Source organism: Sarcophilus harrisii, chromosome 2, assembly GCF_902635505.1.
Source record: "Sarcophilus harrisii chromosome 2, mSarHar1.11, whole genome shotgun sequence".
NCBI lineage: Eukaryota > Metazoa > Chordata > Mammalia > Dasyuromorphia > Dasyuridae > Sarcophilus > Sarcophilus harrisii.
The window spans coordinates 97,053,838-97,068,200 of NC_045427.1; the positions used below are offsets into that span (position 1 = coordinate 97,053,838).

The 14,363-nt window shown below is 35.7% G+C and overlaps 1 protein-coding gene across 7 annotated transcripts in view; it reads left to right on the forward strand.

Moving 5' to 3' along the window:
* Nucleotides 1-14,363, forward strand: part of SPTBN1 (spectrin beta, non-erythrocytic 1) — a 265,536-nt gene that overhangs the window by 186,885 nt on the left and 64,288 nt on the right. For all 7 annotated transcript variants that reach the window (XM_031950476.1, XM_023494963.2, XM_031950475.1 and 4 more), the window contains 4 exons: nucleotides 1,589-1,762; nucleotides 6,730-6,821; nucleotides 9,069-9,149; nucleotides 9,606-9,721. In XM_031950476.1, coding sequence (XP_031806336.1) covers nucleotides 1,589-1,762; nucleotides 6,730-6,821; nucleotides 9,069-9,149; nucleotides 9,606-9,721 — 463 coding nt within the window. The remainder of the gene's footprint in view (nucleotides 1-1,588; nucleotides 1,763-6,729; nucleotides 6,822-9,068; nucleotides 9,150-9,605; nucleotides 9,722-14,363) is intronic.

Consider the following 14,363-nt stretch of genomic DNA (forward strand, 5'->3'; position numbering starts at 1 on the left):
ACAACCTAGTCCCTTCCTGCCTGTCCTGTCATTCTGTTATTCAACTAAAGTAGCCCACCTGGCTGTGGCTAACTCAGTGCATGGCTTTCTCCTCTCCCTGAGCCTAAAGCTTCCTCCTACCTAGAATGTGCTTTTTTTTTTTTTTTTTTTTTAATCTCCTTCTGACTTCCCTGGTTTTAGTTCAAGATCTGGATCAAATCCTACTTTCTGAAGGAGAATTTTCTCATTTGCCTCTCTCCCAAGTTCTCCCTCTGAGATAACCCTCCATTTACCTCGTATATATCTTTTATGCTCATAGTTATTTGTATGTTGTCTCCTCCATGAGAATGTGAGCTCCTTGAGAGCAGGGTCTGTTTTTGCTTATCTTTATATTTTATATATGTATTATTGTACCTAACTATAAAAACTTAATAATGTTTGTTGTTTTACTAGACGATGTGTACTACCTTTTATACCTCTAACAGTAGGCATGGGATTTGCTTCATCTGTTCCAATATTGGTCATTTCAATTAACCTGAATTTTATTGTTCAGCCCTTTCAGTTGGGTTGAGTCTTTAGAGTTTTCTTGGCAAAGATATTGGTGTGGTTTACCATTTCTTCCTTCAGTTCATTTTATAGATGAGATCTAAGTTTTGCAGTATTTTAATATTGTTTTCATTTATTATTTTAATCATTGTGCATATTGCTTACTTGGGCCTACTTTGCTCTTTATCAGTTCATACAGTTCTTCTTATGTTTCTCTTATTGTTGGGAAGTATACTCATTGAAAAAAATTTTTCTGAGAGCTTCCTTTGATTCATAAAATGATCAAGCTTTGAGAGGAGAGACATAAATAGGGTTAAAATGAACTCTTTCTCTCACAATCCTGACAATTTTCTTCCTTGTGTTGTGTAATCCTTTCCTATTTTTAGACAGACTTTAGGAAATGTCAGTTCAGTAGATCAGCAACTTATTTTAAAGTTTATAACTTATCAAAAATATTTTAGGTGGTACTCTTTTCTCTCTGAAACATAATGGAAAGCTAGCTGTAAGGGAAGTACTGGAGAAACTTTTTGTTGTTGTTTTTTGGGGGGTAAACTTTAGGTATAGAACTCCTTTTATAAGAGACATTATAGTTGTTTTTCTTTTAAATTCTCTGAAGTGATATAATTAGTACATGCTAATATAATATAATACAATATATAATTTTTTATTTTACAAGGTGATGAATTTTTTTATTGCTTTTTTCTATTTTTAAGATATATTAATACATTTTGTTTGTTTACAGAGCAGTTCCCAATAAATTGCATTTGCCTATTGCACAAAAAGTATATCTCCTCCAAAGTAAAATTGCCTGATAATCTGTTTAAGTTACAATTAATAATAAAAAGTATTTAAAAAGTTTTAGTCGACTTTTCAGCCATTAAAACTTCAAAGTATACTAAGACTTTTGGGAGATTCTGTTATATTACCTACACCCATAATAATTGATATTTGATATGTATTCACATTTAGTGCTAGAATAAAAATTGCTTGAATTATAAGAGCACCAATCCCTTTTCTGACCCTTTGTATGACATTTTTTCCCTCTGTTTTTGTGTGGAAATAGCCCAAGCCAACAAAAGGAAGAATGCGCATCCATTGTCTGGAGAATGTGGATAAAGCCCTTCAGTTTCTGAAAGAGCAGAGAGTTCATCTTGAAAACATGGGATCCCATGACATTGTGGATGGGAATCATCGCCTGACTCTTGGTCTCATTTGGACCATCATCTTGAGGTTCCAGGTAAAGAACATGACAATGGGGCATTTCTGCTTGTTGATTTGGTGTTTCCAAATTTCAAGGTTGTTCGAATATGATAATGCTATTTTCTAGGATAATGGGAGTATCAGAACCTGGGCAGCCCTTTGGGGACACAGTGACTGGACACTGTAGAGAGACATGGCAGTAGAATCCTTTTGCTGAGTCTCTTTTGTTGGCTCCTTGTCAGTTTTCTGTCCTGCCAAAAATGCCTGTCCTACAATATACCAGCCCAACCTGTCACTGCTAAGGACACAGTTTTTAGATATTTGTGCTTTGTGACTGATAGCTATGCTGATAATGTCTTGCCCTTCTGATAAGATTGTATAGAAAACCTGCAGATTTGTAGACAGATATTGTAACTGTTTTCCAAAGGCAGCAGAGTTTGCTTTCTCCTTCCTTGTCTTCCCTTGGAATAGAGTTGTAATCAGTGATCAAATACAAGTTGTTATAGGGTCTCTGCCTAGGCTGGAAGAGATTGCCCTGATTTGGCAGTAGCCCACAACATGTAAGCTGCTCAGATTCCTTCTTAGTGCTGGAGAGCTGGAAGAAATAATAAAGGTCATCTAGTCCTAAATCTTCCTTTCACATACAAAGGACCTGTGAATGCCAGAGGCTAAATAACACACTACTGTTGAAAGATTCTAACTCTTGAGGTCATTACATTCTACCACGTAACCTCAGTCACTGGCAGAGGGTGTCTCAGGCCAGCGGCAGTTCTGGACACAAGACACTATGGTTATAGTTTCTCTTGACAGGAGCTGTTTGTGAAGTGAATACCTGTCACATTTCTCCCAATCTCTTATTTCATTGAGGAAAGTAACTGGGTTGTTGATGTTCAACATGTCTCGGTCTTCTCTGGTTAGCCTTCTTAAATTACATAATGCACTGACAACCTCCATTTCATTATGTCAGTGACATTGGCCCTGACCTCCAGGACGTTATCAAATTGGTATTTCCCAGACTGGAAAATTCCCCCAAAACAGTCTCTTTGGGGACTGGAGGGGAAAAAAAGGCTGTCATCAAAGAGAGACACTAGCCACCCTTTGCACCCCATAGGTAAAAGAAACATTTTCCCTTTGGTCCAAAGGGAATATATAAATAACATATTTAGGTACCCATTTAGACCTTTTAAAACATGGCTGTATATGGAGTAAAAAGAGAATGGGAACCAGCCTTTGGTTTGGAAGATTCATTCTTCATATTAACTTTCCCGATAACCTCAGCTTTAAGTGACAAAAAGTGACTTAATTAGCTGTTTTTTAAGCAGTAGGATTTGATTTCACAAGGTAGTTTTAGCATCTTGTATTATTTTGTTTTGAAGTTGATTGTTTATTCAATCTTCATATGTGAACCTGCCAAACATGTCACACAATTTCTATTCAGTTTCCTCAACTAAAAATGAGGCTTAATTCCCTCATTTAATTCCTGGGGTTGTTGCAAGGATCACATGAGAATAATATATGTAAAGTGCGAAGTACAGTGCCAGGTATATAGTAAGTACTTAATAAATGCATATTTCCTTCCTTACAATGGAACAGGTATGGGATTATTGAGGATAGTAAAGTGATTTTTATTAATACTTGATATTGTTAGTAATTTCATTATTTTAGTATTAATGTATTATTACAGTATCGAGAGATTTTAAGCTGAGTGAGTGGTACTCCTTTTTTCTTGGTCTCTTTTTATACTTCCCCTTTCCCTCCATTTGGTTGTCTGAAATGTCTCTCCCCAATTTTTCATGTTGTCTTCCTTTTCTGGGGCATTTCTTTATGTTCCTATTTTGTTTTGTGCTCTTGGGCTCTGCCCTTTTGCCTGATGATGGTCATCTCTCAGATCCTCCTCTTATCGCTGCTTTGCTGCTGTTCTCCATTCCTTTGTGTCCAGTGTGACCTGTTTCATGACCATGACTCAGGTGAATAGTGAGGTTCAATTTGCAGCCCACAATCCTCACTGAACTTCACAGGTGGGAGTGAAACAGTGGAAGAGAGTTACCTGAGAAGGGGAGTGGTGTGGGCCTGGCAATTCCTTTCTCTAGAAGTCCTTTTCAGAAGAGAAGAGGGATGCCATATTCACAAAATGTCTGTCGAGATCCACTTGGGAAACCTGTAGATCATTGAGAAAATTGTTTTGTTTGTTTTATTTTGTTTTGTTGTGTTGTGTTTTAAATTTCAGCCTACTCAAAGAACTGAAGGCAATTTGAAATTTAGGTCATCTCAGCAAAGGACCTAGTAAATGAAAGCAGAATGATTTTCCCAGCAATGATAATTTATTTTGATTAAAATTTGTCTTATTGTATTCAGTCATTTTTGTAGGAGAGGAAAATCATTTGGATAGGCATAGATGGATTATGATCTCCATTGATAAAACTGGAGTATTTAGTCAAATCCCAGAGTTTGCCCCAGCCTTTTTTCTTTTTTTCTGTTAACATATTGTCTCATCTCTTATATCTAATAAACTTAATCTCTAAATAATATCTTATCTCTAACTTTGCAATGCTCCTTCATTTTTCTTTTATTTGAGTTGAAGGAGGGTAATGTGGGGATAAAGGGATGAAAAATTAGCATCAGTATCCTTAAGTTTGCTTCATCAAAAAACTAGCGGATGTCCTTATTTTGGACAAGCAGATTTTATTTCCAGATGAGCTGAGGGTCATTTAAAAAAAAAAATCTTCACAAGGATTTTAGAAAGTCTACAGGTAGTCTTGCATGTAATTTCAGGCTGCCATTATAGTTATTCTGAACTTAACTTTTTAGTTCAAATCATTCTTTCTCAATTCACTTTTTGTACCTGAGGTAATGATTTTGCAAGCTCATCTTCACACTACCATTAAAATGACATTTGTTAATTCTTATCTCAAGAAGGGCAATGTGGAAAGGAAATGATTTTTCATCTTAGCTAGCTTTTCCCCAATTACAAATTCAAAATTAAATCCCAGTGATCTTGCCTTATTGGTTTGGAAGTAGACTATACTTTCCCCAAGAAAATCTGGTTTATTTAAAATTTCAGTGTGGCCCATAGCTAATGTTATATACATTTTATAGATCTGCATATTTTTTTTTACCTATCAAATATTCATTTTGGTGGCTGGGTGGTAGGGTCTATGTGTGGTGGTCTCTCTCTGTTTCTCTCTCCATTCCAACTCAGTATTCATATGAAGAATTCTCAGGAATTTTTGGTGATAGCTTTAATGTGATTGGAAATGTGTAGGAGATGGGGGTTGACAGAAACCAGAGCTACTTGGATTACTTAGAATCATAAAATTTTATGGCTGGAAGTGATCTTAGCATCTTTTTCAACAACCTAAGTCTACAAATAGTGGATACTCAGGGAGGTGTATACATATTCATAGTTATACCTGGAGGCAGTGGTTGATTTGGAATCGGGAAGGCTGGATTCTAATTCTATTTCAGCTCTTTTTAGCTATGTGATTGAACAAAATCATTTGCCCTCTATTAGCTTCATGTATGAAATGAAAATAATGGCATGTACCTCATAGGATTGTTTCAAGAATCAAACTAAAATAATAAATTTAAAGCTTTATTTTACTTTAAAGTGTTTTACAAATGTAACTTATTATAGTCTCCTTAGTATCAAGTTAATATTCTTTCTGTTACATCTTGGTGTCTCTTGGATGCTTAAGAAATTATAAGATAGCTCAATACCTAGTGATTTGTTGTTCTTTATAGTTAATGTTCAAGTGCTCACTCTACCCACAAGTGTGTCAGGCACTAAGCAAGAAAAACATTCTGCCTTCATAGAGTTTCTAAGCTAGTAGGAATGAACAAACAAACAAAGCATTTATTAAGCCCTTACTATATGCAAAACACTGTTTTGGGGCTAGAGGATAGAGAAATAAGAATACCCCTGCTCTTAAGGAGCTCAAAATCAAATGAAGAAGATAGCATATAAAAGTTTGAGCTGAAAGTCATTTGAAAAGGCCCCGTGTTCCTTAGGGTAATATAGCAAAGCAGATGGGGATACCTCTTCTTTAATGGCATGCTGATTGATAAAACATAGCCTCTGATGTTGAATCATTTGACAGTGCCAAGATTTTGACCCTGGAGAAAAGAACTTTATGCTCTGAGTCTTCAGTAGCTTATGTTTAGCCCCTGCAGGAGTAGGTACCAGGTTGTACCTCCATAGGACTAGTTTATCAGAATGGTGGCTGTAGGCACTGAGCTGGAAACATTGCCATTCCCATAATATTCCTATAACAGAAGATTTCTGATATATACTATAATACAGACGATCCCTATTTTATGCAAGCTGCAAAGTACATTTGTGAGCTCCTAAAAGAACAAAAGTTATTACTGATGTGGATGAAATTAGGAGGTGTCATTTGATTTGGACTTTTTATAGGGTGAATAGAAAGCTGGTGGGAGATGGGGGATTACAGAGTAAGAAAACATGTTTATTAAATAACACGTATGGTATCCCATCTAATTAATAGCTTTTCTGAAAGAATTATACTCTTATGATAGTGTGAAAAGCACCATTTTATTATAAAAAACTTGGCTTGCTATTTCTCCAGAATTTATAAAACCTTTTATGAAGAGGAGGTATGAGTTGTTTCCTCCTTGCCACATTAATTCATCAGTTTTCATAGTGTTCCCCTCACTGGTGTCTCACCAGCAGAATAATCAAAAAAAAAAAAAAAAATCAAGTACATTCTGGGTATAAAGAAAGGCTTGTGTGTATCCAAGTCCCTATCTTTGGTCACATCTACAAACTAATTATAAAGTAAAATTCTTGTCCATTTTCCTAACCTCAGAAGCCTGCTCCTAAAGAAAGTAGTTCTATGCATCCATTTAGACAAACCCATCTGTCTCCGGTCCTGCTGTGCTCTGGGTATTTGTTGTGTATATTTCTAAGAAGTACATTTGTTCTTACTGACTCATGCAGTTCATCAGTGACCCACTAATCCTACTAATTTTCTTTGCAAATCTTAGATTCAAGATATCAGTGTGGAGACTGAAGACAACAAAGAGAAAAAATCTGCCAAAGACGCATTGCTGTTGTGGTGCCAGATGAAAACAGCTGGGTGAGTGTGAATGGAGATATTCTGGGGAAATGTCTCTTTCCAGGGCTGGAGTTTTTTCAAATAATTTGTACCATGGCCAGTGGTCCTCTACCAAGAAGAGGAGAAAGAAAGAGGAAGCAGCTGTCTTGTGTGTCTGTAACCCAGCTGATGTTTTAATCAGCTTTCATTAATTGAAAACATTTGAAATATGTTTAACGTCTATCAAAGAAACATGTTTAAATTTTAATTCAGAAAACTATACGTTCTCTCTCTGTTAATTGAAATTAGTAGGCTATCATTGATGATAAACCTTTCTATGTGGAGTTCATTTTCTCCAGATGTTTTTAGGACCAGTAATAATGAGTTGTAAATATAGACTTGGCTTTAATTTAGCTAATTAGTCCGCAAGTATTTATTGAATATCCCTGGGCACTCATAAGTACTGTGCTAGGTGCTCTAGACCTTTAAGGAGTTTTTAATCCAATAAGGTTGACAAACCTATAATCAAGTATAAGTATAGAATTACAGTCATTATAAAAAAAATTAGTATTGAATATCCTCTTGGCTAGATTACAGAAAAGTTTCCAAAGAAAGGATTGCCCAGAGGTAGGTTCTCCATAGATACTTGTTTAACCATCAAAATACTCAGTATTAATCCAGGATGAAAAAACTGTGTGACAACAATAACAAGGAAGACTTGGCTATTTTGTATTAAAAGAAAATGTGAATATTTGGGTCTTGGTGACCTCATTGTCCAAACAGCTTCACTGGAATACAATGGAGACCAGTAATCCTGATGACTCTGGGCCATACTTAATTAAACAAATGTTTATTAAGTAGCTCTCATGTAGAAGACATTGTTTGAAGGTACCTATGGTCACAAAGATTTGGGAGACTTCTCAAGGAGCTTCTGATCTCATTGGTAGGAATGCAGTACAGAAAATAGCACTTGGTACAGAAGCGTAGGAAGTGAACGCGCTTTTAGCTACCTAGTATGGAGGAATTAACACCTGAGTTCAGTTTTGAAGAAGGAGAAGGCCTTTAACAGCTAGAGACAAGAGTAATTCATTCCAGATATTTAGATAAAAATTGATCAATAAATATTTATTCACTATCTGCTATGTCCTAGGTCCTGTGCTCAATCTTGGTATTTAAAAAGAATCAAAGACAATCAGTTCCTGTCCTAAAAGATCTTAAAATCTCATAAATTTAAGAGAAAAGAATGAAAATGAGGGATAGAGTGTAGTGAAGAGGCCTTTTTGGCTAAAAACATTCAGGAAAGTGAGTATAAGGGATAAGACTTTGAAAGTGGATTGGAACCAAATTCTAGAGAGCTTAGATATCAGAGTTGGGGGGTTATAATTTATAGCAGGGTCCTGATTAGAAGGAATCATGAATCTCATAAAAATATGTGTTTGAATTCTCACAGTGGTTATTGATTGCATCCTAATATATAAATAGGCAGTGTAAATTTGAATAATATGACCACTTCAGGAAGATTCATTATTCCCACTAATCAGAACCTGGCTTCTTTTTGTAGGCAGAATGGGACCACTGAAATGTTATTGGGCTGAGAAGTGAAGAGATTGAAGTAATTGATTGAGAAGAATATTTGTGTGGGAGGGTGTGAAGTAGAAATTTGAAAGAGAACAAACAAATGATAAAATGAATAGTTAGAGGGCTAGCATAATGATGATTCAGGCAAGGAAAAAATGCTTCTCTGAATGAATTTAGGTAGTTGGAGTAGTAATGGAAAAGAGTATGGGAAGTATATTAGAGGAGCAATAATCACAGGGCTTGGTAACCAGTTGGATGTAGCATTTTCTAATTTTTTCCTTTTCCATGGGTGTGATTTTGGAATTCCACCCTCCCTTATATTAACTTTATTCCTTCCTTCTTCAGTAAAAATTCCAGATCCTAGCATAGTGGGGTTTAGTGTATCAGGAAAGCATAGTTGTAAAGGAAAGAAGACTAATTTTTTTTTTTTTTTAAAGGAAAGTGGTATTAAAAATTCAAACACTCCATTTAACTCAATGTTAGATTGAATTATGAAATGGACAATCCAGGTAGCCCAGAGAGCTCTCTGCCTTGTTTGAATTGTAATTCCAAGAGATCCTTGAAATACTTGGCTCTGATTTGAAATTCCCTTTAAACATAGACTGATTTTCACTGCATTTATATATACACACACACACACACACACACATATAGTATGAAACACCCTTTATTTAGCTTGTACTTTTTCCTCTTTTGTTTTGGCTTTTGCAGATATCCCAATGTCAACATTCACAACTTTACTACTAGCTGGAGAGATGGCATGGCTTTTAATGCACTTATACACAAACACCGGTAAGTCCTTAAAAACATGCTGAAGGGTTTTAGGTATAGTGAGGTCATTCCTTTGTGGCAGAGTGGCAAAGTTTTTGACTTTCAAATCTATAGGATTATAAGTGCAGCTGTAGAGGAGATAATTCACATCTCATATGGAGATGTGGTACCCAATGTCTGTCTTCCATTTAGCTTAAACAGCACCAAGTGCTTGCCTTTGCATGAATACATTTGGAAATTTGACCTGAAGACTATAAACTGTGTTTTAGATGTTGGTGAAGCTATAGGTTTTTTTGTTTTTGTTTTTGTTTTTGTTTTTAGTATTTCCCTCAGTTTCAAAATATCCTGGAGAACAACATGGTGGGCTCCTTAGTTAGCTTTTCTTTTATTGTATTTTATAGTTCTGACCCATCTGTTTTCAGACTGTAAGTTACATTTTTGGGGGGGATTCTGGGGGCTTTTTATTTGTCTACATAGGCCTGACCTGATTGATTTTGACAAACTGAAGAAATCCAATGCACATTACAATCTTCAGAATGCTTTTAACCTGGCAGAGCAGCATCTGGGTCTCACCAAACTCCTGGATCCAGAGGGTAAGGATTCTGTTGTTCATCAAATGCTTATTGGCGTATACTGTGTGGTGTCAGGTATCATATAAAGATAAAAAATGACAATCCCTGTCTTCATGCATTATATCGGTTTAGCAAGGGAGTAGAGAAATGTGCACAAACCATTCATTCTAACACAAATAGTAGGTAATGCTAGATGAAATGGTGATGAGAAGGAATAAAGTGCTGTAGAATCTAAAGGAGGTAAAGTACTTCTTCGTAATATAAATGGAAGATCACTCACAAGACTTGGCTGGAAAAAGTAGCATTTGAGCTGGTCCTTGAAGGATGAGTAGGATTACAGGTGAAAATTTAGTTAGGGATTTAGTACATCCCATGTATTTGGAATAATTTGTGCAAAGTGGCACATGTGGGGAAGTATAAGTTAATGTTTTTAAAAAGTTAACTTTAGCATCATAAATAAGGCAAGATGGGAAAGAATGTTGAGAAGGTAAGTTGGTAGCAGATTGTGGTAAGACCTTGAAAATCAACTTTAGGATTTTGACTTTTATTTCATAGAGAATTATTGAAGGGTTTCGAATAGGATAATGGTGTTGTGAGTGATGATTTAGAAAGAATTATTGAGCAGTTGTGTAAAATAAGTTATTAAGAAGGTAAGAATAATGAGATAGACTAGAGGCATGGAAAATAAGTAGGAGATTATTGCAGTGGGTCAACATGAGGTTATGAGTGTGAAATATCAATTTGTCAGTGAATTGCTGCTACCCTAGACCTCACTTGGCTTCTAAAACTTTTAGGTGGTGGTCCTTTCCACTTCATACCCCTTTAGTAAATGGGCTAAGAATTCAGAGGCAGCTTTTGCTTATAGAAACACCAAGTGTTTTAATGTTGTTAATCTTTATGCTTGTTAAAGTGAGGAACAGTATTAGGAATTAAGATATAATGGAAAAAGGACTAGTTTTGGAGTCAAGTCCTGGCTCTGACACTTCTTAGCTGTGACCTTGGACAGAGGTCACTCAGTATCCTCATTGGTAAAATAGGAATGGGTGATGGAAGTTGGACTAAAATGATCTCTAAAGTATCTTCCAGTTCTTTTTTTTTTTTCTTTCTTTTTTTTTTTTTTTTTTTTTTTTTTTTTTATTTAATAGCCTTTAATTTACAGGATATATACATGGGTAACTTTACAGCATTAACAATTGCCAAACCTCTTGTTCCAATTTTTCACCTCTTACCCCCCCACACCCCCTCCCCTAGATGGCAGGATGACCAGTAGATGTTAAATATATTAAAATATAACTTAGATACACAATAAGTATACATGACCAAAACATTATTTTGCTGTACAAAAAGAATCAGACTCTGAATTATTGTACAATTAGCTTGTGAAGGAAATCAAAGATGCAGGTGTGCATAAATATAGGGACTGGGAATTCAGTGTAATGGTTTTTAGTCATCTCCCAGAGTTCTTTTTCTGGGTATAGTTAGTTCAGTTCATTACTGCTCCATTAGAAATGATTTGGTTGATCTTGTTGCTGAGGATGGCCTGATCCATCAGGACTAGTCATCATCTAGTATTGTTGTTGAAGTATATAATGATCTCCTGGTCCTGCTCATTTCACTCAGCATCAGTTCGTGTAAGTCTCTCCAGGCCTTTCTGAAATCATCCTGTTGGTCATTTCTTACAGAACAGTAATATTCCATAATTTTCATATACCACAATTTATTCAGCCATTCTCCAACTGATGGACATCCATTCAGTTTCCAGTTTCTAGCCACTACAAAAAGGGCTGCCACAAACATTCGTGCACATACGTATCTTCCAGTTCTAAAACTCTAATCTACAATTTATTTCCTTCTCTCTATTTTGTAAGATACCTAACTCAGGTAAGGTGTTACTTCCTACGTGAGACTTTTCTTAATTCCTCCCCTTCCCCTAGCTATCATTACTCTCTCCATTTTTGTATATATTTTGCATTATTTACCTGTATACATGCTCTGTGTTCCCATAAACCCTTTTAGATCAGGGACTGTTTCATTTGTTTTTGTTTCTCCAGCATCTAGCTTAGCCCTATATACTCATAGCAGTTGCTTAATAAATGTTTGTTGAATTGAATCCTATGGAAAAAAAATAACATTTACAACTTCAATGGCTTCTCTCCTTCTACTGCTCATTTTTTATCTTTTAGAGTCTTCTGATTAGGCTCAATATTTATGACTAGGGTTTCTTATAATATATAATGTCCATGAAAAAGTAACTGGGTGAGGCAGGGGGAACATATTTTCTGAATAGTAATTTTAGAGCTGACTTCAGAGATAGATCTCTGCTTTTTGGCCCTTAGAACAGTAGAATGTTTATTTTGTAAATTCATGCTAGTGAGGAGAGATCTAAGCTGACCCCTGTAGTGTGTTTCCCCTATGTTGTATTTCCTGCTAACATCAGACTTCATTTTAGTACAGCCTGTAATAAGAACTTTTTTCCAAATTAAAAACCACATTAGAATAGATGATTTGTTTTGTGGTATTAGAACTTCCTAAGTGTGTTACAGTACAGCTGGAGATGAAAGTAGAATTGAAGGAATGGGGGAGGAGAAGGAAAGAGAAAAAAATAAGGAAAAAAAAGTTTAAAGTTCTTAAAAGTTTAGAACAGGAAGCTCAGCTACCAGAGGGCAGGTAGAGGTCATGAGACTGCCAGGCAAGCTTCTTTCTATTTTCCAATATATCAAATTCCCTCATATATTCAGTACAGGAAACTGAGATAAAATTATCTCTAAACTAACCCATTACATGATTCTCCAACATAAATACGAACTAAAATTTTATGGGTGGCATTATACTTCTTAACTCCCTTGACATAAAATTGCTCCCTATTTTTAACTACTTGCACTTTGGTATTAAATTTTTTTTGTATAATAATGGCAAAGTATTTTATCATTAATTTGTATTTAAATAATTTTTGTTGTAACTATTTGCATGAAGAATGGAAGCAAGATAAATGAACAGAACACTGGATAGGGAGTTTGGACACCTGAATTCTAGATGTGTTTCTTAAAGGTCAACTTAATACTACTCTAGGCCTCTGTTTCCTCATCTGTAAAATGAGAATATGAGGCTAGATTAGAGCTATCAGACATGTGGCCTGTAGCATCCATGAGCACAACCTAAATTAGTTTAAATGTAATTGGGAAATTTTTCACATTTTAAGAAAAATACAGTAAAACATAGATAATATCACATTTTAAAACTGAGTGAAAATGACGTCCACAGAAATCCTTATGTACAGATTAGTGGCTCCTGTTTCTGTTTGAGTTCCTTACCACTAGGATAGGATAGATGATCTTTAAGATTTTGTACTGTAATATAAGGTATATATTAGATTGTTGAAAAAGTGACATTGACAAGAACAAACAAAAAGTTTGTGAATGGAATTAAAAAGCCAGTTTAGAGCAATAAATCAGGAGTAGCTGCCCTAATGGAGAATATTGTGGCACACTAGATAAGAGAAGTGCTGGCCTTTTTTGCTCTGTGATCTTGGTCATTCAAAATCTGTGTAAGCAACACTGTGCTTTGCACAGAAGGTATCAACTTGCATCAGTAGAGGGAGTTTTTTTTAACCTATGAAATCAAAGGGGGCTATCCCCTAAACTTTTGAGATTCAGAAGTGCATTTAAAGTAGATGATTTTCTGTTTTGGAAGACACCAGCAGAGTATTATCAACTTAGGTTATAAAGAAGCCCATCTTTCACATAGCTTAAAATTGTATAAATTTCTGAAACAGAGTGATTATTTAGGGTTTTGTTTTTTTTTTCTTTCTGTCTCAGCACTTAGCAGAGTGCTTTGTACAGAGTAGGCATTACATAAATATTACTCAAATTTAGTCAAATTCTGCTTTAAAAACTGCCATTTTTCTGGCCCTCCTCAAATTATTCCCCCCCATCTGTAAGATCCGTCAGTGGTAGCACAGTCTTATAAAGAAATGCACGTGAGTGGGAGCCAGTAAGCTTGGGGTTCGGTCCCCACTTGCGTTGTTTGTGAACAAATCTCTTAAATCCTGTGACCCCATCCCCCCCCCCCCAAACACACACACACACACACACACACACACACACACACACACACACAAAGGGAATATTACTTTTTTGGTCTGCATCATAGAGTGGCTATAAGGAAGAAAAAGAAGTATTGTAGATTCAATAATTCAATTCAGCAAACATTTATTAAGCACCTACTACATTCCAGACATTGCCTTAAGCACTGGATGTTGCTGCAACTACAAGTCTGTATGGACATAAATTTTTAACAAAAACTCTCCCAATCTACCCTACTCTTCATCGCAACTCCCCTGCCCTTCTATTCCACCCCCCCCCATTTTTTTTCCTTCTTCTAATTGTGCTATATCCCCTCATTGCATGGTAGACTTTGAACTTGAGAAGGCACAGATTAAATCTTCAGTAAACTTCATGTTCAACTTTAGTAGACTTTTATTTTTGTTTACTATATTGTTTCATCTTATTCCCTCTGAATCTACTAATTTCAGTCTTTACCATATATTCTTTCATGTTTTTAAACCTATGAAATCCGCTGCCTTCCCTCTTCCCCCTCCCCCCCCCTTTTTTTTTAAGGTTGTGGTAAGGACAACAAAAATTTCCATAGGATATTAACTTGCCTC